The sequence below is a fragment of the Vipera berus genome, assembly GCF_964194415.1.
Source record: "Vipera berus genome assembly, chromosome: 8".
In the NCBI taxonomy this organism is placed as follows: domain Eukaryota; kingdom Metazoa; phylum Chordata; class Lepidosauria; order Squamata; family Viperidae; genus Vipera; species Vipera berus.
Genome location: NC_138211.1, coordinates 20,258,839 through 20,282,941, shown reverse-complemented (window position 1 = coordinate 20,282,941; position 24,103 = coordinate 20,258,839). Strand labels below are relative to the sequence as shown.

The window sequence follows — 24,103 nt, the reverse complement described above, 5'->3', positions numbered from 1 at the left end:
ACTCGTCTGGAATGGCGTAGGGTCTCCTGCATGGGCAGAGGGTTGGACTAGAAGACCTCCAAGTTCCCTTTCAGCTCTATTCTGAATTGAAAGTTGAGAGTTTTCCTTTATTGGTCAGATAAGAGCAGAAGACAAGACAAGCCAGCCCCAGAAGATATTTTTTTTCCCCTGGAGAAAAGCTCTTTAGCTTAAATTCATACCGTCCTATGTCAGCTGTTAAATCTTAAGCTGATTTGGTTTCCAGCCCATGTCGGAGACCCTCTGATGGAAGGCATCCCCAGAGCCTATCTCCGTGCAAAGTGCAGTTCTGCAAAAGCCTGCTCTCTGCCAGGGCTGAATTTAGGAGCATTTGAGCTCCTGTGGCCTGAGTCGGCAGCCGTCCCAAGTGGGCTCCACGCAGCTCCGTCTGCTCCCTGGTGCTGCTCAAGGCACTTTTTCCAAATTCTGCCTTTTGCCCTCCGGTCTGTTGCCAGTTATGGTGCATCTGTACACTTTGGCTCACACTTTGCCATCAGGTTTTGCATAGTCCCTCTCCAATTCTTGAGAGGTTCAGGGCAGCTTTGCATAATGAGAAAGAAAAGAGGAATACTGTTCTACTGCACCACTTTACAGTAGGAGAAGTGCTGTACTTTGTGGCGAAGTATTTTCTGGTGAAGCTGCAGTAGCATCCAAAAGGCTCATTTGTGGGATGGATGGATGGATGGGAGGGAGGGAGGAAGGAAAAAGAAAAGAAGGAGCGGAAAGAAGGAGAGAAAGGGAGAGAAAGAGAAGGAAGAAATGGATGGATGGATGGATGGATGGATGGATGGACAGATAGAAGGAAGGGGAGGAAGGAGGGAGGGAAGGAAGGAAGAAAAAAGAAAGGAAGGAGTGGAGGGACAGAAGGAGGAAGGAGGGAGAAAGAAGGAAGAATTGGATGGATGGAAGGAAGGAAGGAAGTTTTACAAATGGTAACTGTTCCTAGCAGTACGATAATTTAAACTATCATTGGAATGGTTGTCCCAACTTTGTAAAGTTGGGAGAAAGTTGTAAAATTCCAACACATCAGAGGGAAGCAAAGTGAGGTCGAGTGCAGAGGAACTGCGATCAAATCCTTCAAGCAACAGGGTGTAGGAATATATTTTGTATCTTTTCTTTGGTTGTTTTTTCCCCCCCAGAGCTGGCGGCGGTGGGCTCTTCTACCCATCAGAGAAATTCCTACTTTAAGATGTCCTGACTGCTTTGGTGGCACGAAAGTACGGCCGAGGGGTTTCGGGGAGGGGTAGAGAGGCAGGCCTGTTGCCTACGATTTTTCCTGTCCTCTTGTGAAAAAGGAGCTGCCTAATCACGGCAGGCTTCCAGCCCGAGCAGAACGAGGAGAAGCCATCAAAGCCCACTTCACGCCTGAGAGCTCCTTAATCCCCGACTGTTTAAATTCTTCACACTTGTGCTATGTAAACCGCAGCGTTGGCTTTCTAATGACACTAACCTACACTTAGCTTGGGGGGGGGGCACTGGGAAGAGGGCTGTCTCACCAGTGGAGGCCAGGGAGAGTTAATGACGTTTCCTGGGCTCCTACGGGATGACAACGTCCAGGGGCGTTGTTTTTTTTCCCCCTAGAATCCGGACCCGGCACCCACGTCACTCCGCTCCGGCTCCCATGCCACTTCGGTGGGAGACAAAGAGGGCGGTCAGGAGAGTGTGCTGGGGGTCAGCGCCCTGTGAATCGAGGCCTTTCAGCAGAAACCCACATCCTGTCCTCCAGAAGGTCAGGCGCGCTGGAGGAACAGAGCTTCCCTTTCAAGAACGGCCTTTGCTGATCTTGTGGGGTGGGGTGGGGAGGGTTGAAACTGGCTCCGCTCCACTCGCCTGCTACACCGTTCCCTTTTTTGGCTCGAAAATCCAGGCGGGCAGAAACTGGAGTGTCCACAGCCGCCCCAAAGGGCTGGTTTGAGAGGGCCAAGCAGTTGCCTGATTGGCCACGCCAGGCCTTGAGGACTGGGAGTGCTGGCTTTGTGCCAGGCCCTTAGAGGGAGCAGGCGGCAGCCTCTCGATTGCCAGGCTGTTTAGCCATACACAAAACCGCCCCTGCTTTGAAAAAGCTGCTCCTCTTCGGTTTTGCTTGCGAGAGAAGCCGGTCTGAAAGCGGTCGGGGTCCTTATAGGAGAGCCACCTTAGTATGTGCACCAAACTAGCATTTTACAAAAGACAAAAGAGCTTTTGCAAGGTGTGCCAGGGCCGATGTGAACATTTGCACGAACATTAAGAGTCGCATCAGCTGCCAGAATGTTGGAAAGGAAGCGGATTGCACCTTTTCAGACGTAACACACTGGATTGAGCTTGTGGCAGATTCCTTTCGGACTTCCATACGGGTAGTTCTCAACTTACTAGGTTTTGTTGAGGGACAAAAGTCACAACCGCCCAGAAAAAAGTGACTTATGAGCGTTTTCCACATTTACAACTGTTGCGGCATCCCCATGGTCAAATTTCAGATGCTTGGCAACCGGCACGTGTTTATGAGGGTCGCAGTGACCCGCAGTCATGTGATCACCTTTTGCAACTTCTGATTAGGGAAATCAACAGGGAAGCCAAGTTCACTTACAACCGTGTTGCTAATTTAACAATGGTAGTGATATTCTTAACAACTCTGGCAAGAAAAGTCATAAAATGGAGCCAAACTCACTTAACAACTGTCTAGCTTAGCAGCAGAAATTTTGGACTCAGTTGTTATCATAAGTCAAGGACTACCTCAACATACAACTGTAATGGAGCTGCCCATTAATGGTTGTGACAGTCGTAAAACAGGTCAGTCACATGACTGGCCCACTTTACCACATTTCTTCTTCAATGTTCTTGAACATTGTTGTCATTAAGTGAACACCATGGTCATTAAAGAAACCAATAGTTTGCTATGGATGTGATTTTGTCAAAAAATGGAAGTGCTGGTTTTCGGCAAAACCATGGAAAAACAAGGTCGTGTAACTGCGGGATGCTGCAAACAGCAGTCAATGCATCTGTGTGACCAAGCACCCCAAGTTCTGTCATATGACTCTTAGGGGGGGACCCACTGTTGGGACTTTGACTCCAGGTTGTAAGTTCCCTATTTCAGGTCAGCGGGTAACTTTGAAGAGTCACTGAATTGAGAATTACCTCCTCCTTATGAGAGACTGCTGGAGAATTCTGGACGTTGAAGTTCACACATCTACAAGTGTCCACGGTCAAAAAACCTGACTTAGGATAACTGACTGGTTTCACATACACGTGCTCCGATCCCAATTTCCTAGAGCAGGGGTCCCCAACCCCCCAGTCCATGGACTGGTACTAGTCCGCAGCATGCCAGCAACCAGTCCGCACAAACAAGCAAAGCCCCATCCACGGGATGCAGGCAGCACACAAAACCAGGCCCCCTCTGGTCCACGGAAAATCCTCTCTCCATGTAACCCAGACATGTCAAACTCGTGACGTCGCATGACATATCGGAGCTTTTTCCCCATTGCCGGCAATGGGGTGGGCACGGTTTTGTCACGACGCATCCGGCCCGCAGGCCGGCAGTTTGACACCCCTGATGTAACCAGTCCCTGGTGCCTAAAAGGTTGGGGACCGCTGCCCTAGAGGGCTCCTCTTCCTGGGAAAGATGATGCAGTTCTCTCCCACTTCAGGTAGGGCATGAAAAAGACAGTAGGGTACCAGGCGGATCATGACATCCCAGTTTCTTCCATGGAAGACTTGAGGAAGGGGAATCCCTTGCGACTGGCTCCAGGCTCCAGCTTGGCTGGCTCATCGCTCCAGCAACCCGGAGCTCTTTCTCTAGTAGCAAAGCCACAAACCACATGTTTTACTCTCGGGCAACATCTGTGTACCATATGAGCTTGTGGGGGGGGGTCTATGGTTTAATGTGAGTGGCAAGTAGTGGTAGAGACAGCTTTCTTTTTTTCTTTAAAAGACAATCAGAGGTCTTCTAGGCAGCCAGCTCCCGTCTTCAGCAACGGGCTTGGCCTGCCTCATTATGTGCTCCCTGCATTTGACTTCCCTACCAGTCAGTGGCTGTCAGCCCTCCAAGCTAGACCAAACTTGGAAAACAAAGACACTCAAGCGAGTGCTACTGTCTTGGTTCCAATAGATGAGACCAGTAGAAATAAGAACTCTGAGGCAATTGATTTCCTCAAAGGACACTTTTAATGGCTATGTAATATCAGCACGAACAAAGGTGAAACCAAGACTGAAAGTTAAACCCCCCCACAAAGGTTACAAAGTAAAAGTTGAACTCCACACTCATTTGTGTGTCATAAATCATAATCCTCAATTAACACATTTGGTGGGCTTTCCTAATGGTAGCTACAGCCCGCCAAACACTTAAGCTGCTTGACCTTGGTTCCCATAAGAAATTCATTGTTTTGATTAAACTATAAGCATGCATCTTCCCGCCTCCCATTGCTATGGCAGCTGGAAAATGAAGAAACATGTCTGTATTCAGAGTGTTTGAAAGTCAGACAGCTACTTTTATTATAAGGTTACAGTACATGACAGTAACAGAATCTTGCAATTCTGAATGTGTTCCCCCACCCCTTATGTTCGTGAGAACTAGGGAGGGTCCTGTCTGAAATGCTTTTTTTTAGATAGGGCTCGCAACTTGGGAGTCCTCCTAGATGCACGGCTTACCTTAGAAGATCATGTAGTAGCCGTGACTAGGGGGGCTTTCGCACAGGTTCGCCTGGTGCGTCAGTTGCGGCCCTATCTAGACCGGGATGCCCTGTGTACGGTCACTCATGCGCTCGTGACCTCTCGTCTTGACTATTGCAATGCTCTCTACATGGGGCTTCCCTTGAAGACCACTCGGAGGCTCCAACTGGTACAGAATGCGGCCGCGAGAGTTGTCTTGGGAGTTTCCCGGTATTCCCATGTTACACCTTTGCTCCGCGAGCTGCATTGGTTACCAGTTGTCTTCCGGGTGAGGTTCAAGGTCTTAGTGATGGTTTTTAAGTCCTTACATGGCATGGGTCCGGAATACCTCGGGGACCACCTGCTGCCGGCGTCGACTCCCCTCCGCCCCGTGCGTTCCCACAGAGAGGGCCTCCTCAGGGTGCCTCCAGTCAGAGAATGTCGGCTGGTGGCCCCCAGGGGGAGGGCCTTCTCTGTGGGTGCTCCGGCTTTGTGGAATCAGCTGCCGGTTGAGCTCCGGATGGCACCGGATCTCCGCTCCTTCCGGCGCGGGTTAAAGACCCATTTATTTGAACAAGCTGGCCTGGCCTGATGAGTTACTTAGGGTTTTAATATTTATATATATTTTCTATTGTTTTTACTGTGGGCAATAATTTAATTCTTTTTTAACTTTTATATTTTTGTAGTTTTATGATATGCCCTGTTCACCGCCCTGAGTCCTTCGGGAGAAGGGCGGTATAAAAATTTAATAAAACCTTAAACCTTAAACCTTTCTCAAATTACATTTCTATCCTGGACTCAGATTTCTTTTATCTGATTGTTGTCTTGGATGCACCTCTTCCTCCTCCTCCTCCTCCTCCTCCTCCTCCTCCTCCTCCTCCATCATATTATTCCTTCCTTCTACTTACAGTGTCCCATTCCTGCCTGGTTCTTCTCTCTCACAGCTGCTTTTTTTCTATAAAGAAAAGGAACAGTAGGGGGAAAATAGAGTAACAGAATAATTTATTTATTTATTTATTATTTAAATTTACCGCCCTATTCCCGTAGGACTAACAGAGTTGGAAGGGACCTTAGAGTTCTTCTAGTCCTGCTCAAGCCCCATATACCATTTCAGACAAGTGGTTGTCCAATCTCTTCTTCAAAACCTCCAGTGTTGGAGCACCCACAGCTTCTGGAGGCCAGATGTTCCACTGTAAAGCCTCGAAAGAAATGGAAAGTTGTGAGGAACAGCGGGTGTGTTTGTGGACAGTGCTAGGAATGCTTGGCATCCTGGGTACAGACTATGAGTTGATTAGGCACCATCAGATTAATATAAATTTTTAGTAATCACATAGACCAGGGATCTCCAAACTTGGCAATTTTAAGACTTGTGGACTTCAACTCCCAGAATTCCTTGCTGGCTGGCGAATTCTGGGAGTTGAAGTCCACAGGTCTTAAAATTGCCAAGTGTGGAGACCCCCCCCTGACATGGACCAACTTCTCCAGGGTAGTCTGCCCCAAACCTGGTCTTCCAGGGACTTGGCTACAGAAGGGAGACGGAAAAAGCAGGACAAAGAAAGGAATTTCCACTCAGTTGCAGAGAAATCACTACAGAACTGTCTTTTTATTGAAAAGTTTTAACATACAATTTTTTCTTTAAAAAATCCCCCCTCCCCCTCCCTTCTCCCTCCCCCCCTACCTCTCCCCCCTCCCCCCCCCGACTTCCCAGAGCTAAATACAAGGTATATATATAAAAGAAAACAATCATAAACAACCATATACTAACAACCATAAACTCTAAAATCCATCACTCTCTAGCTTATATAGGATAAAACAAACCTTAGTAATATTAAATATATATAGAAAACAAAAATAGAAAAAGAAGAAAAGAAAGAAGACTTATTCAAATGCTACATGAAACTTCTTAACCCTATACTTGTTCTGGATAAACTCAATCCATTTTCTCCATTCCATAATATAGCGTTCTTGCGAGTGATCTTTCAAATAGGCCGAAATCTTCGCCATCTCAGCCAGGTCGGAAACCTTTAAAGTCCACTCTTCTATAGTCGGCAGTTCCTCTTTCTTCCAATACTGACCTATCAAGAGTCTAGCTGCCGTAATTAAATTCAACATCAACTTAGTGTCCACAACTGTAGCATCTATAATTATTCCCAACAAAAAAAATTGCGGACAAAACTTTATCCTCTGTTTAAAAATCTTCTGCATGTTCCACCAGACTTTTATCCAAAAGGCCTTAACCTTTTTACAAGTCCACCATATATGAAAATATGTTGCTTCTTCATCACCGCACCTCCAACATTTAGGCTGATAATTCGGATACATACTTGCAAGCTTTTTAGGATCTAAATGCCATCTATAAAACATTTTGTAAAAATTCTCTCTTAGATTTTGAGCTTGTGTAAATTTTACATTCCTCACCCAGATCTTTTCCCAGGTGTCCATTGTAATAACTTCCTGGATATTTTGGGCCCATTTTATCATACAATCCTTAACAAGTTCTGTTTCTGAATCAATCTCTATCAACACAAGATATATCCGTTTAATATGTGCTGGTCCCTGATTTCTGATTTGCTTTATCAAATTTTCATCAGTCATTGTAAAACCATTTTTCTGGTCTTCTTTCCACCTGGCCCGTAACTGAGTATATTGAAACCAATTTTGAACAACCTTCTCTTCTCGCAAGAGGCTATATGATTTCAAACACCAAACATTTCTTTCCAAGCTTAGGATCTCCTTGTACATAGTCACATCATGTTTGAAACCAGCATGTATATTTTCTATTGCGTGTTTTGGAATTGCCCACAATGGTATCTTGCAATCTAACTTATGTCTATACTTCTTCCAAACTCTCAACAATGCCTGTCTTAAAATATGCACTCTAAACACATTGTCTACCTTCTTGTCATACAACAGATATGCATGCCAGCCAAACAACAAATCGTGGCCCTCAAGATTTAATAATCTCTCTTGTGTCAAATTAATCCAATCACTTATTCCTACTAATGCAGCAGCTTCATAATATAGTTTAAGATTAGGCATTTTAAGACCACCTCTCTCACGAGTATCCTGCATAATCTTAAGTTTAACTCGTGGCCTTTTCCCTGCCCAGACAAATTTATTGATACCTCGCTGCCATTCCTCCAAATTAGAATCTTTCTTAAGAATCGGTATCATTTGAAATAAAAATAAAAATTTAGGCAGGACATTCATTTTCACTGCTGCAATCCGTCCCAACAAAGACAATTGCAATTTTTCCCAACTCTCCAATTCTTTTTGAATTTTCCCCCATAATTTTTCATAATTATTTTTATATAACTTTGTATTAGAGGGCGACAAAAGCACCCCCAAATATTTAACCCTTTTAACAATCTCAAATCCAGTTAATCCTTCTAAGAGAGCCTTTTGCGAAGCTGTCATATTTTTGGCCAAAATTTTGGTTTTCTGTATATTAACTTTAAATCCAGAAACCTTCCCATATTGTGTTATTATCTCCATCAGGTCCACAACAGAGTTCTCTGGCTGGGTCACTGTAACAACCAGATCATCTGCAAATGCTCTCAATCTATAATCCTGATCTCTAATTTGTATCCCCTTAATTTTTTCTGAATTCCGTATTTTAACCAATAATATCTCTAATGTTAACACAAATAACAAGGGCAATAACGGACACCCTTGCCTTGTGCCCTTCTCAATATTACATGCTTCTGTCAGACTATTATTAACTATAATTCGGGCAGTTTGTTTTTGATATAATGCCCTAATCGGTTGTAAAAAATTTTCCCCAAAATCCATTTTATCTAAAACTTTCATCAAAAATTGCCAATTCAATTGATCAAAAGCTTTTTCAGCATCTAAAAAAATTAGCACCGCAGGGATCTGGTTGTTCCTTTCCAAAAACTCTAACACATCAACTATATGCCTCACATTATTCTTCATTTGTCTACCACTAATAAACCCCGTTTGGTCCCCATGAATCACCTGTTGCAGAACCCTCATCAGTCTATTAGCCAAAACCTTAGCAAATATCTTGTAATCTGTATTTAATAGCGATATCGGTCTATAATTTTTAACTTGAGTAGCATCTTGGTCTTCCTTCGGAATCAAAGAAATAAAAGCTGTTCTCCAAGACGGTGGCACCTTTCCCCCCCTCTGGATTATCTGGAACAGTTCCTTTAACGGTTTAATCATCTCTAATTGTAAATTTTTGTAGTAAGCCGCAGACAAACCATCCGTACCTGGTGCTTTATCCACCTTCCCTTAATTGCTGTAAAAATTTCTTCTTCTGTAATTAATTGGTTAATCTCCTCTTTTTGTATTTGCGTAAGAACTGGGATGCTAGCATTCTCCAAATATATATCAATGTCTTTTTCATTAATCTTCTCCTTAGCATATAATTTAGAATAAAAATCCACAAAAGCATCCTTGATAAGATCCTGTTGAAACACAACCCTTCCTTTATACTCAATTTTGTCTATATTAGAAGCCCTTTGTTTTTTCCTCAGTCTATAAGCTAACCATCTACCTGGTTTATTAGCGTTGCAAAAAGTATTATGCCTGGCAAACCGCAAATTGGTTGCCACTTGGTCAGCCATTAATTTATCAAATTGTCCTCTTAACAGTTTAATAGCCTCCTTAGTCTTCACATCCTCTGAGTTCAAAATCAAAGCCTTTTCTTTTTCCTTTATTTCATTCTCCAGTTCTTTCCTCCTAGCTTCCACAGCACGTCTATGTTTATTATTCATATATATCAACACCCCTCTCATATAGGCCTTGCTAGCATCCCAAACCATGTCCATAGAGGTGCCCTTATTCATATTAATTTCAAAAAAATCCTTCATCCGCTGTTTGCATTCTTCCACATTTCTCTGATTTCTAAACAAATTCTCGTTTACGCGCCATGAGCGCCTGTCTCTATTCTCCTTATCAATCTCTAGCCAAACTGGACTATGATCAGAGATAGTTCTTACACAAATCTTCACCTTTTTGGTCCTTAAAAAAAATCATTAGTCAACAAAATAAAATCAATCCTGGAAAAAGATTGATGTCTGTCAGAATAAAAAGTATAATCCTTTTCCTGCAAATGTCTCTCGCGCCAGATATCTCGCAGTTCCAAGTCATCCTTCATTTCAAAAAAAGATTTAGGCAGTCTAGCATGACTTGGGACGCGCTTAAAAGCTCCAGCCTTGTCCATCTGTACATCCAAAACACCATTCCAATCCCCCATAAAAATAAAAGATTTATAATCCAACTGGGTAAGCTTTGTATGAAGTAAACTAAAAAAGTCAGCTTGTTGCTGATTAGGAGCATATAATCCAACTAAAAGCGTCTTTTTACCTTCTAGCAGCAGCTCTATCATAACGTATCTTCCATGCTTATCTGCTTCAATTAAGTCTGCTGTTAAAGCACTTTTAACATAAACAACCACTCCATTTTTCTTATTCATTGCAGAAGCAACAAATTGCGTGCCCAACCTTGAGTTCGATAAATACTTTTGATCCGCAACCCTAATATGCGTTTCTTGCAAACATATAACATCTATCTTAAATTGTTTTAAATATTGAAAAACTTTCTTCCTCTTCTGTGGTGAATTTAGTCCATTAACGTTCCAAGTTAAAAATTTAGTTGCCATGCAGATCATCCCAAAGCTCTTGGAGCACTGCTTTAATAGGGCTATCTTTTTTAGGCCGTGCTCCTCCCACTGCTTGGCTGTAAGTGCGTTGTGGAAGTACCATAGACTTCTGCTGATCTTGTTCTTTTATTTTTTTTGATCGTTTTAAAGCAGCACGCGTCACCCTCTGCTCTCTAGGATCATCCAAAGAAGTTGTAGCTTGATCTCCTCCAGCACCGTTCTCCTCTGTCTATCCATCTTCAGCCTCTTGATGTTCTCCTTCTCCCGATCCCTTTGCAGCTTCCAGAAGTGTTAATGGGGTTGCTTTTAAAACTTTATTGTAAAAATCACGCGCTTGCATCACAGTAACCAGACGGTACCTTTTACCTTCATGCATCACCATCAACCCCACTGGAATCTCCCATCTGAACCTTATATCTCGTTGCTTGAGCTCTTGCAAGAGCACTACAGAACTGTCTTTTGAAGACTTTTATCAGAAACAGGAGCTGAGCCGATGGCTAACTACAAAAGCAGACACAATGGGTCAGGAACCATTTTGCACAGAGGTAGAACAACTGTTTCTAGATGGATTTGGCTTCTCCCAGCTCCCTGCCCCCAAGCTACATGCGCTCAAAATACACCTTTGTTACTCATAGCTGAGCTCGGAAGAGAGAAGAAATGCATCTGCGAGTCGGAAAGAGCAAAAGCCCCTTTCCTAATTTTCAAATCAACGTGCCCTTTCAAAGAACACTTTGTTTTTAAAATTAACAAAGCATCAAATGGGGAAATTCTTTTCACACAGTATATTCATAGATCTTTGGTACTGGAAGATCGTCAAATCAACCCAGCGCCCTCACTCGAGGCACAAATGACGACCCTCATATTATCCTGTTTTGGACTTATTATTGTACGTAAAGAAGCAGCTCTCTGGAGAAGGCTCTGATGCCAGGCGGAAGGAAGAGGAGGACCAGCGGTGGTGGGTCCAACGATGGAAGACCTGAAGCACCAGATTGGGGAGACCGTGCATGCATGCATGTGCAGATCCATTTGCGTGAGCGACAGCCACACGCCCCCAGCACTAGTGCAAATGGAGTTGTGCGTGCTCACTTGCACACCTGCCACTCACATGGAATATTTCACACACACACACACACACACACACACACACACACACACACAGCCCAATACTGGTCCACCAAGCCTGAAAGGTTTTTGGACTGCTGCCATAATAATTTGCTTCTCGACACCACTAAGACCAAGGAGCTTATAGTAGATTATAGGAGGACTAGATCAGACATTCAGTCCCTGATCATCAGCGGAGACCGTGTGGAGCTTTAAGTTTCTGGGTGTTACCAGAATGGAGGACCTGACCTGGAGTGCTTATGTTACAGCATTGGTTAAGAAGGCCCAGCAGAGATGATATTTCTTGAGAAACAACAAGAAACAACAACTGAACGGAAAAACTGCTGGTGACCTTCTACCATTGCTCCATAGAGAGCATTCCAACCTATTGCATTTGTGTGTGGTTTGCTAACTGCACAGTAGCAGATAGGAAAGCATTCCAGAGGGTCATTACCATCGCCCAGAGGATTATTTGCTGCCCTCTTCTCTCCCCCACCCAAGATACTGCTGTCCTAGGAAAGCTCAAAAAATTCTTTAAGACTCATCCTGGACATTCTTTTTTTTTAACTATTAACATCTTGCAGACGGTACAGGATAATAAAAACAAAGACAAATAGGCTGAAAAATAATTTTTATCCCAGAGCTGTAACCATATTAAATACTACTGTATAGCCCAACATTGAAGTGCAGTATTAGGGGCAGCGCAATGGTGAATAGAATGTGATGTGTGTATATAATGTATGTTCTTATTTGTGGTTTTTGCTTGTGTGTAGTGTGCACTGTGGACACCACTTAGTTTCGTTGCGAGCTACACAATGACCTAAAGGTTGTTGTTGTTGTTAGCTGCGAAGTCGTGTCCGACCCATCGCGATCCTATGGACAATGTTCCTCCAGGCCTTCCTGTCCTCTACCATCTTCTGGAGTCCATTCAAGCCCACGCCCACTACTTCAGTGACTCCATCCAGCCACCTCATTCTCTGTCGTCCCCTTCTTCTCTTGCCCTCGACCTTTCCCAGCATGAGGCTCTTCTCCAGTGAGTCCTTCCTTCTCATTTGCCTTTTGGTACTGTCCATAGGGTTTTCATGGCAAAGATACTGGAGTGGGTTGCCATTTCCTTCTCCAGTGGATCACGTTATGTTAGAACTCTCTGCTATGACCTGTCCGTCTTGGGTGGCCCTGCACGGCATAGCTCATAGCTTCATTGAATTACGCAAGCCCCTTTGCCACGACAAGGCAGTAATCCATGAAGGGGGACCTAAAGATATTCTATTCTATATTGAACAGATTGGAGAAATAATATATATGAAGTGCTTCGAACACCTGCAAGAGCTCACATCCTATTCCTTACAGCTCCTTTCCGTTTTTTTGTTCCTTGATTATTCTATGGCCTGTCAAGAATGCAAATTTTTATTCTTCTCACAGCCGGTCAGTCTGCAGCGAGAACAGGGCCCTCCTGCTCTGCTTACCCAGCTCACTGGCAGGCTAGCAAAGAGCGGTGTGCCGTTGTTTCAATCACAAATTGAGTTGCTGCCCCAGAAAAGGTGGCGTTGCATTTGTGGGTCTTGTAAGCTGCAGCCTCTTAACTTCTCCGGGAGTATGAAATTTCAGCATTTTCTGCCCAAAGATGCTGAACTCTGTTTGACGAGACAGGGGAGCCTCTCTGCGAGACGGGCAGCCTGAATCACAGGCTTGTATAAAAGCAAACAAATTGGTAGACGCAACAAGGAAAGAACCAAGAGGTGACTAGCCTGCAAGCCAAAACATGAACAGACTTCTTGCTTCACACATTGTTTGGAAGCTAATTTTCCTGGTCTGTTTTTAACTGGAAGACTACGGTGTCCATGTGCAGTACTGCCACTACTCTTTCGTCTTCCATGCTCAGCCTGGGGTGCTCAAGACTGTTTTGAGATATTTGGGGAATGCAGAAAAATGTGATGTTCATGGCTGGATTTTGCTGCAGGAATTTAAAGTCCCCTTACAGAATATTTCCTCAGACGATTGTACAATTTCACCTTCTCTTCCTTCCTTCCCTGTTGTCATTTCCAGTGTTGTTGAACCCATCCCCAGCCAAAAGAAGACCGGCACCATTCTAACTGCCTTTGTTCACAAGCCATCTCTCCTTTCCATTGACTTACCCATACCTCTGTCTGTTCTTCACTCTTGATTTGAAGTACGACCATGAATGCAAACTCGGCTTCTGAAATATGTAGCTGCAGGTTGGGACTTCACACGTGAAAATCAAGCTATCCTCTTACACAGAGATGGGCAACTAGGCCCCTTTTCCAACTGGTGGACTTCAATTCCCAGAGTTCCAATATTTGAGGGGCTGCCATAAAGAGTGTGTGTGTGGGGGGGTTCAACCTATTCCTCAAAGCATCAGAAAACAAGAGAAGGAACATTGAATGGAAACTAATCAAGGAGAGAAGCAACCTAGAACTAAGGAGAAATTTCCTGTCAGTGAGAACAATCAGGCTTGCCTGAAATTGTGAGTGTTTCATCACTGGAGGTTTTTAAGAAGAGATTGGACAGCCATTTGTCAGATGTAATATAAGGTCTCCTTCTCAAGCAGACATTGGACCAGAAGACCTCCAAGGTCTTGCAACTCTATTATTCTGGCTCAGGAATTCTGGGAGTTGAAGTTCACAGGTCATAAAGGGGCCGTAGCTGTCCACCCCTGCTCTTGCACACAGCAAACTAATATGTCAAGAAGAAGAAATTTGACCTAAACATCTCTTTGAGATCTCCTTTTCTGTTTATTGTAGACATTGTAGGTGTGCAGTTATGGTGGCCAAAAATCAGAAAAGGTCTAGTAGGATCATTTCCAAGTAACAAGCTTTATTAAAGGGCATAAAAATTTCTTTGCAAGCTACATTCACTTTATCAGGGTATCATGAACTACATGAATATTTACAGTATTGTGAAATATAACAATATTAAGTTTTCCAGCTAACAGGTTTTATTAAAAGGCATCCAGGAATTGGGACAGCTAAATGAGAAGGACCAATGTGCCACACTGTAGAGTAGATCACAGTGGCTTAACACTAATTCAGTGTTAGACTTTGAATCTTTAGGCTAGGCATGTCAAACTGACGGCCCGCAGGCCAGATGCGTCATGCCAAAACCACGCCCACCCCATTGCCGGCAATGGGGAAAAAGTAGCGATACGTTGCACAATGTCACATGACATCGCGAGTTTGACATGCCTGCTGCAGGCAATGCTACATATTAGGGTCCATCCCCCATTATTTGGTTGGAAGCATATCATAAAGCAGATAGGTATCTCTCTATCTCTTTACTCTCCTACCATCGGGTAGGAGATATAGGAGTATAGCCAGCCGTACCAACAGGCTGAAGAACAGCTTTTATCCATGGGCTGTCAGGCTCTTGAACGGGAAATAATTTTATAAACTTTATGCATGATTGACTTGCCAGGCCGGTGTGTTGTGCAATTAGCTCACATGGTGTAATAAGATGGAGGGTTTGTGTCACTGTGAGTTGGGGGTGGGGGCACGAAGGGAGGCTCTGCCAATCTCAATGTATACATGGTTGTACTTTGACAATAAACATTCATTCATTCATTCAATGTCAGAAAGAGGTGACTGAGATTTGGGAAACAATTATTCCTGTTTTAGTGGCGCAGAGGGGGGGGTCAAATGAGATTTTGGGACTGCCTGCCACTGGATATTTGAAGAGCTCTCGTTTTCCATGAACCTGTTTTGTTTGTGTGTTTGTAGTTGCATCTGTAAGCGTCCCTTTTCTCCACAGCTGCAGCAGCTTTGCGATCTTCTCCCACTCATGAGGCCTGCCTGCTTAAAGCAGGCTCTTCAGAAGACCCAGAAGTTCCAGGAGGAGCCAACCACAAACCAGCAGAAGACACTGTCTGCTCTTGACCACGAGGTAAGAACCATGGAGGCAGAGGGAATGTTATGGAGGATTTTGTTGGTGTAAAGAAGGAATGGAATGATCTGAGGATCCAGAATTGAAAAGGAACTCCGGGAGTTTTCATACTGTCAACCTGGGCAGCTAGATTTTTGCAGCTGGGCCTCCCACTGCTCTTGCTTTCATAAGATGGCAGAGACAGGACCCAATAACCCATCCTTTGATGGAGGAAGGAGTTGGCAAGATACCCCACAGCAGGGATGAAGGAATTACAACAAACCTGCCTTCCATTAAGGACCTGTCTACTGCACGAGCCAGAAACAGCGCTGAGAAACTATCTACAGACTCCTTGCATCTAGGACAGGGGCCTTCAAACTTGGCCCTTTGATGACTTGTGGACTTCAACTCCCAGAATTCCTCAGCCAGGTCCGTGTGCCTGGCTGAGGTATTCTGGGAGTTGAAGTCCACAAGTCATCAAAGGGCCAAGTTTGATGACCCCTTGCATCTAGGACATAAACTGCTTCAACTCCTCCCCTCAGGACGCTGCTACAGGGCATTGCATGCCAAAACAACCAGACAGACATCTTTTTTCCCCTCATGCCATCACTCTGCTGAATACTTAATTACCACAATACTGTCTTATGTCTAAGTATATTTACCCAAGTAGTATGGCTATATTACTATTATCCTTCTCATCTATTCTACCTTCTCTTATTGGTATCTTATGATTATATTACTTTTGTATGTACAGTGAGAGCTTATGCACCGGAGACAAATTCCTTGTGTGTCCAGTCACACTTAGCCAATAAAGTGTTCTGTTCTGTTCTGTTCTACTCTACTCTACTCTACTCTACTCACCAAAAGGATACTCCAGTATTCATCTCCACTTACACCTGCGAGGTCCTTCCCCTTCACTCCAGAGATTCTATTGAAGTTGTAAAAACACGCTCTCAGCTTGTAGGCTGTTAACACCTCAGTGTTCTTCCATGTGAAAAGAAAATGAATCCCAGATCACCAACATCATCTGGAAACTGATGGGTAAAAGCTGTATTTCTAAAAAGCTGGTCCATTAGGCTAAAACTAGTCCCTGAAAAATTATTGGTGAGCTATCGGGGAATCCAACCATCCCTTAAACATGATTTAAAGTTCTTAAGTCTAACGACCCTGGGTTGGAGGCCTCTGCCAGAAGCAACCGTAACTTAAGAGTAGAGTTACATATCTCGGCCACAGAATTCTCCAGGCTGAGTCTGCAGCAACTCCCAATTTGTAGGTGGTGAGACGATCTTATCTCTGACTTAGAGGTTTGCTGGTAATGAAAGGTGGGCCTGGGTTAGGTGGACAATTAGGTTGACCCTGTCCATGGCAACTTCTTATATGCCTCATAGGATTTATTCTTTTTAAGTTTGGCGTATTTCTGTCAAATCCATTTTGAATTATTTGATGGTGTCTCAGTAAAAGATGGAGTGAGATGTGAAACATTGTCCATTATTAAACGTTAAACATAATCAACTATTTCTTATGCAGTGGGAAATGTGTGCAGCATAAAGTTGACTGGTATTAATAAGCAAATGGCAAATTTTCATCTGTAAACATTTTGCAGGAGAATCTACCTCCTTTTTCCCCCTGCCAGGTACCTGTACCGTCTTCCTTTTCCTCCTCCTCTTCCCTTCTTTCTGAACTGAGCCTAGACTCACGGGATCTTTTGTAGTCTCAGGCCATCATGAAATATATTGGAAATTTCCTCTGAAGAGTCTCTGAGGCTATGTAGCCCGTCAGAATTGCTTAGCTATCCTGGCATCAAGCCAAATTAAAAGGGGTGGCATTGCATTGTGTTTTTATTCTGATGAGCAAATATGTACTTTGCCCACCCCCCACCCCCCCGGCTCCTGGGAAATGTACTTTTTTTTGTTTTTGTGGAGAAGGTTGGTTTTGGTCATTGAGTTTTTGGAAATGTTTTGAAACATTTAAAAAGCCCGCTCGCCCCTGTAAACTAAGCATCCAGCTGTTTTGCCTATCCCAGGGGTAGGCAACCTTGGCTCTTTTATGACTCGTGGACTTCATCTCCCAGAATTCCTGAGCCAGCTATGCTGAGGGGAAAGGGAGAGGTTTCCAAGCTGAGCCGTGCCAGCTCAGGAATTCTGGGAGTTGAAGTCCACGAGTCATGAAGGGGGCCATAGTTCCCCCATGCTGGCTCAGGAATTCTGGGAGTTGAAGTCCACGAGTCATGAAGGGGGCCATAGTTCCCCCATGCTGGCTCAGGAATTCTGGGAGTTGAAGTCCACGAGTCATGAAGGGGGCCATAGTTCCCCCATGCTGGCTCAGGAATTCTGGGAGTTGAAGTCCACGAGTCATGAAGGGGGCCATAGTTCCCCCATGCTGGCTCAGGAATTCTGGGAGTTGAAGTCCACGAGTCATGAAGGGGGCCATAGTTCCCCCATGCTGGCTCAGGAATTCTGGGAGTTGAAGTCCACGAGTCATGAAGGGGGCCATAGTTCCCCCATGCTGGCTCAGGAATTCTGGGAGTTGAAGTCCACGAGTCATGAAGGGGGCCATAGTTCCCCCATGCTGGCTCAGGAATTCTGGGAGTTGAAGTCCACGAGTCATGAAGGGGGGCATAGTTCCCCCATGCTGGCTCAGGAATTCTGGGAGTGGAAGTCCACGAGTGATAAAAGAGCCAAGGTGTTTTTTTTTAAATCCCATTTATATCCCGCCCTTCTCCGAAGACTCAGGGCAGCTTACAATCTAAGCACAAATCAAATGTGCTTAGCAATAGCCTTCATTCTATGTATATGCCTGCTTATTAGGGCTTTCGCCCCCCCCCCAAGCGGCATTATTACAAAGTCAGCTTATTGCCCCCAACAATCTGGGTCCTCAGGTTGCCTATCCCTGGCCCATATTGATCGGTTGTTGATTTATTTTTCCCCCATCCCATATTTTGTCAAGTTAGAAGAGAAAGGCTGGGGCATTCTTTTCCATGTGGGGTCTGGCGGAGAGAGATCTCTAACAGGAGGACACAAGGACTTGGAGGAAACAAGAAATAATGCCTCTTTGGGGATTGTTTGCAGAGGGAGGGAGAGGCTAGAAGAGCCCGTAATGTACGGCTTTCAGTTGCAGACCGAGAGAAAGCCCAATCTCAGCCTTTTGGGGGAAACCAAACCAGGAAACGGACTCCACAGGAAGACCACAACCTTATTTTACCAAGACAGATTTCTGGCAGTTCTCGACTTACGATAACAGTTGAGACCGCCATTTCTGTCGCTCTGCGAGACATTGGTTAAGTGAGCTTTGCCCCATTTTTACGACCTTTCTTGCCACAGCTATGAAGTGAATCACTGCAGTTGTTAAGCGAGTAACGCAGTTGTTAAGCGGATCGTAGTTTCCCCATTGACTTTGCTCGTCAGAAGGTCGCAAAAGGCGGTCACGTGACCCCCGGACGCTGCAACCGTTATAAGTACACATCAATTGCCAAATATCTGGATTTTGATCACTTCACTTGGGGAGTGAAGTAGAAGTGTGAAAACTGGTCATAAGCCGCTTTTCCCAATGCCGTTGTAACTTTGAACGGTCACTGAACAAACTGTTGTAAGTCGAGGACTACCTGTATAATAACAGAATCCCCCAAGCCAGACGGTGCTGTACCTCTGCTCTCTGTTGTGAAACAGGTGGCTTTTCCCAGTGCTGCCTTGTTTCCTGGGACTTAAGGAATGCTTCATCCCTCTTTGCTCAAGTAACAGTTTGTGCACTCAAAGTGATTTCCCCAAATCTCTATTCCTGGGACATTTTCCAGCCCTCCCACCTAGAGCAAAAACAAGCTGTTAGAAGTAGTGATAAAACATGAAACTCACCAATACTTGCTAAAGATGGCCGCCCGGTTGTTGCCATACTTATGGCTACATTTTCAAGTCAGGAGCATCTACAGGGAAGGTCAAAAGCACCCAAATCAACATCCGAGCTGCCACCACCTCTGTGTGTGGCTTTTATTTAAAAAGGACAGGATTTGCAGCAAGTGCCATCTTTAATTATTATTATTTTTTGACACCAGCCCATGCCCCTCTTTGATGTGTATCCACACAGGGTTACTAAAGATTTCATCTTTTGTTTCTAAATCACTCGAGCAGTCAAGAGAAAAGCTGGATTTAAAGGCAGTGGCAACCAGATGGGTGTGCGGGAGGACGCATGGATAAATGATTTAAAAATAATTTATTAACCTTGAATGCCGCCTGACTCTCAACCATTCTAGGGGCTTCATAACAAAGAAATTACCCTAAAATCAATAATAGACTAGACTAGACTAGACTAGACTAGAATAGAATAGAATAGAATAGAATAGAATAGAATAGAATAGAATAGAATAGAATAGAATAGAATAGAGAAAATTAGAATAGAATAGAATAGAATAGAATAGAATAGAATAGAATAGAATAGAATAGAATAGAATAGAATAGAATAGAATAGAATAGAATAGAATAGAATAGAATCTAAAAGTCCAGCTCTGCTCAAACAGGAAAACCTATACCTACATTGTTATCATGTCACCCGCTAATCCAGGGATAGGCAACCGTGGCTCTTTTATTTATTTATTTATTTATTTATTTATTTATTTATTTATTTATTTATTTATTTAATTTGTATACCGCCCTTCTCCCAAAGGACTCAGGGCGGTGAACAGGGCAATACATAATAAAAAACAAGATACAAAAATTAAAAAGTAATTAAACAGCAATGCCCGTAATAAATTAATACAATTAAAAAGTTAAGATCAATTTATAAAACCCGACCCCATCCCATCAGGCCAGGCCAGCTTGTTCAAAGAGGTAGGTTTTAAGATCGCGCCGGAAGGAGCGGAGATCAGGCGCCATCCGGAACTCGACCGGAAGATGGTTCCATAAATCCGGCGCGCCCACAGAGAACGCCCTCCCCCTGGGGGCCACCAGTCGGCATTCTTTGACTCGTGGACTTCAATTCCCAGAATTCCTGAGCCAGGATGCCCTAGTCCTTCTTTTCTCTAGACTGGCCATACTCAGTTCCTGTAACCGTAAGGTTGTATGTTTTAATCTCCAGGTCCTTAATCATCTTAGTTGCTCTTCTCTGCACTTTAGAGGAAGAGAATATAGGGGAAGGGGATAGGAGTGAGCCCACCCTGTTTGACCTTATAAGAAAGCCTTATAAGGTAAGGAATATGACTTCTGGAGTCCTGGGAGATGACATTGTTTCATCAAAGGAATCCAAGCATCCTCACTTTTTTAAGAATTGCAAGCCACCCAGAGTCATTTACTGAGGTGGGCAGCCATAGAAATTGAGCAAATAAATAAGTAAATCAATGAACTCGGCAGGATCATGGGTGATGGGCAGTCCCTCAAGGAACCCGGCCCCTATGCGGTTTCAACTGCGCCTTGAATCACTCCAGGAAGGAAGGAATAAGGTTAAGCTGCGCTGCATCCGATCCTGCACCAACTTGCACATAGTATTAAGCATTTACTGTGTGCTCATTACATTATCTTGAAAAATTCATTTGTCTTTCCTTCTCCTCCTCGCTCGTTCCATTCCCAAAGCAGAGAGCAACAGAAATGGAAAAAAAAGAGCCATTCAGTCCAGGAATTTATTATCTGACTGATCAGATTAAATGCCCTTCAGGGTGAAAAAGATCTCATTTGTTTCTGCTATCATACCAGTCATTTTTGCACAGAAACAAAACCGTTCCTGTTGAAGGTGCCAAGTCCCTTTTAAACGGCGCTGAGAGCCGCTTTTGAGAAATTCCCTCTTCCCTCCCAGTTTTGTACAGGCTTTTTGTTCTTCTCTTCCCAAACAAGAACAGTTTCTGCCTTCGCAGAAGTTTGGGGCTGTGCAAAACCTCCTGTACTCAGTCGACAAAAAGTTATTCCTTGACTTGTCAATTATTCCACAACTTCATCTCAAAGCATCTGTAGTTCCAAGCTGCCTTTGTAGGAGACAAGCAACTGAAGGTAGACAGGGAGGAAGGAAAGAGATAAACAGCAGGCGTGACAGCCAGGAAAGGCTGGCTGCGTGGTGGGAGATGGGTCTAAAGAGAGCTTTACAATCATCTACAGGAAAGAGACTCCCTCTATTTTTCTGCCCAGGCGCAGCTAAAATCCCCCCACAATTTGGACTAACCTCCCCATCCCACCCCAATGGTCCCCCATCTGGACCAAAGAAAGAAACCCAAGCTGTCGGCCCGCTTTCCGTAGAAACCCCTAGATGATGTGGGCTAAAAACATACTATGTCAAGTTGACCTGAACTCAGGAAGACCTCATGTTTTCTTGGCAAGAGTACAGAAATGTGTTTGCTGGGGGTCCTCTTCCCGCAGGATCTCCTACATCGAGTCTAAAGCTCTGAGGCTATCTGACGGTTGCCCATCCGAGCTCTAACCAAGTCTGACTGTTTTCAGATTTTCTGAGATCCAGCAGAATTGGCATGCTGTCAGTTCAGGCAGTTGGGAAGACTCAAAGGCATATTTGCTTACTGATTTATCTAGGGCAGGGATCTCAATGGATTCTGGAGCTGCTGGTCTAGAAGATTGTCCACAGGATTACCTGACTGAAGCGTTAAGACTTCAGCCAAGGAGAACTTGACTTTCAGGTTCCCACGTGATGGTACTGATCCCTCGGTATATACCCTGCCTCATAAGACATTATTGCTACAAGAATGGAACGTGATCTGTTGTCATCTGCCCACATCTGGAGGCTTTTACGCTTCCAAATTATGGTGTTGATCCATCGGTGTTTCTCTAAATTACAATGGTGCCTTCTCTGTCTTTGCTTCCCTCGTCACTGTTGTGATTCAGCGTCAGCCTGTGGTTCTGGCAGTTGAGTCGGATGATTCTGAAGAGGAGGAGGAGGAGGGGTTTGGAGAGCCCTTTGGTGTCAGAGGAAGGTTCTGATGCACTGCAGAACTCTCAGCCTGGCCCCTCCCATCTTCTTCCTCCTCAGACTCAGCTGTGTGAGCATGAGGGATTGGAAGAACATGATCCATAGCTGGTTCTGTTCAGGGACGCTAGGAGCAGGAGGCAATCTAGCAGAACAGAACAGAGGAAAGCAATGAGGCAACTCGGGAGAAGGCAACGAGAAGCCACGCCTTGGGACTGCTGATAAAAGGGGAAGGTGTGGGAGGTGCTGGTTGCTGAAGGCAACCGTTTGAAGATCTTCTGCTAGAGTCCTGGTCTGTTATTCTTGTTTAACTCTTGTTTAACCTTTTGGTTTAAGTCTTGTTTGAACTTTTCGTTTAACTTTTGTTTGAACTCTTTGTAAATAAATTTGGTTGGGTTTTTTCCAGCCTGTTGATTATAAAAAGGGGTTGTCCCTGACATTCAAACAGGGCCGGTCGTAGGCTGGAACAGAACAGTCACACATAGTAAAGTCAGAGTCAATTACGCAACAATCGCACAAACACAAGCCCTGTAAGGCCCAAGAGAAAGGATGCTTATTTGCTTCCTTTACAGGGCTCACCAAATATGGACAAAAGCTGTGGGAATTTGCTCTCTGATGGATGGATTTGGAGAACGAGATTTTAGGCACAAAGTCTTTGGGGTTACTTATAGCATAAGATATATTGCAGTGTTTCTCAACCTCAACAACTTTTAAGATGCAAAGAACGGTTCTAGGAATTCAGTACGTCTATTTAATGAAAAGAAGGACGAGGGGTGACATCATAGCGGTGTTCCAATATCTCAGGGGCTGCCCCAAAGAAGAGGGTGTGTGTGTGTCATTCTATTTTCCATAGCATCTGAAGGCAGGACAAGATGGAATCTAATCAAGGAGAGAAGCAGCCTAGAACTAAGGAGAAATTTCCTGACAGAACAATTGATCAGTGGAACAACTTGCCTCCAGAAGTTGTGGATGCGCCATCATTGGAGGTTTTGAAGAAGAGAGGGGACAGCCATTTGTCTGAAATGATGTAGGGTCTCTTGCTTGAACAGGGGTTGGACTAGAAGACCTCCAAGGTCCCTTCCAACTCTGTTATTCTGATTTCAATTCACATGTGGGCTGGGGAATTCTGGGAGTTGATGTCCAGACATCTTAAAGTTGCTGAGGTTGAAAAAGACTGTTCCCTCGCCTGTAGCCTAACTGCCATTGTGCATTTCCAATCTGACACCCCTGTGAATTTCTCTTTGGCGCTCCTCTGCGCAGGATCTAAGTTGATTAGGGACTTGGCTTGAGATGCAAGCCAAGATGGGGGACGGGAATGAATAGGACAAACAGCTGGGAAGGGGGAGCGTTTCCAGCCCTGGGAAACACATTATTATTAAGCCAACCGCTGCAGCAGCCTTGGCATACCTTGAAAGCAATTGAAGAAACAGATCTTCTCAGTCTCAAGTCAACAGCTGTGGACTGGGAGAAGCATATTGCAGGTCAAACAGCAGATGTATGATGCTGCTCATCTTGTACACACACGAGCTTGCAGAAGTTGTGGGATTGTCTGTGTTATCTGGAAAAGAGAGAGAGAGAGAGAGAAAGAGACAGATTGTAAGAGTCTATTCTTAGATTTGACTTGCAAAAGAGTTGACTCCACAATGGGTATTTGAATTTCAGAAGAGTGGGGGGGGATTGATGGTAAATGGACACCTTTGGCTCCAGTGCTGAGTTTTTATAAAGAGAAGGCCAGAAGGACTTCCCACGCAAGATACGCCTGAGATCCCAACCCCGCTTGCAGGCTCAGAGGCCCCAAAGGCTATTGCAGAACCCAATTTTCAGAGGGCCAGAATGGAATTTCAATTCCTTGCAGCATCTTCTTATCACCGGCCGAAGCAGAAAAAGAAATCAAAACAATACAAACATAGTACAGGGAGTCCTTGGGTTATGACCACAATTGAGCCCAAAAGTCCTGTTGCCAATCAAGAC

At 44.3% G+C, this 24,103-nt stretch overlaps 1 protein-coding gene across 1 annotated transcript in view; it reads left to right on the top strand.

Moving 5' to 3' along the window:
* The window catches only part of FAM178B (family with sequence similarity 178 member B), a 78,743-nt gene that overhangs the window by 5,779 nt on the left and 48,861 nt on the right, over positions 1 to 24,103 (top strand). The window contains exon 2 of the mRNA XM_081333587.1: positions 15,134 to 15,265. Within this exon, the coding sequence (XP_081189713.1) occupies positions 15,134 to 15,265 (132 nt within the window). The remainder of the gene's footprint in view (positions 1 to 15,133; positions 15,266 to 24,103) is intronic.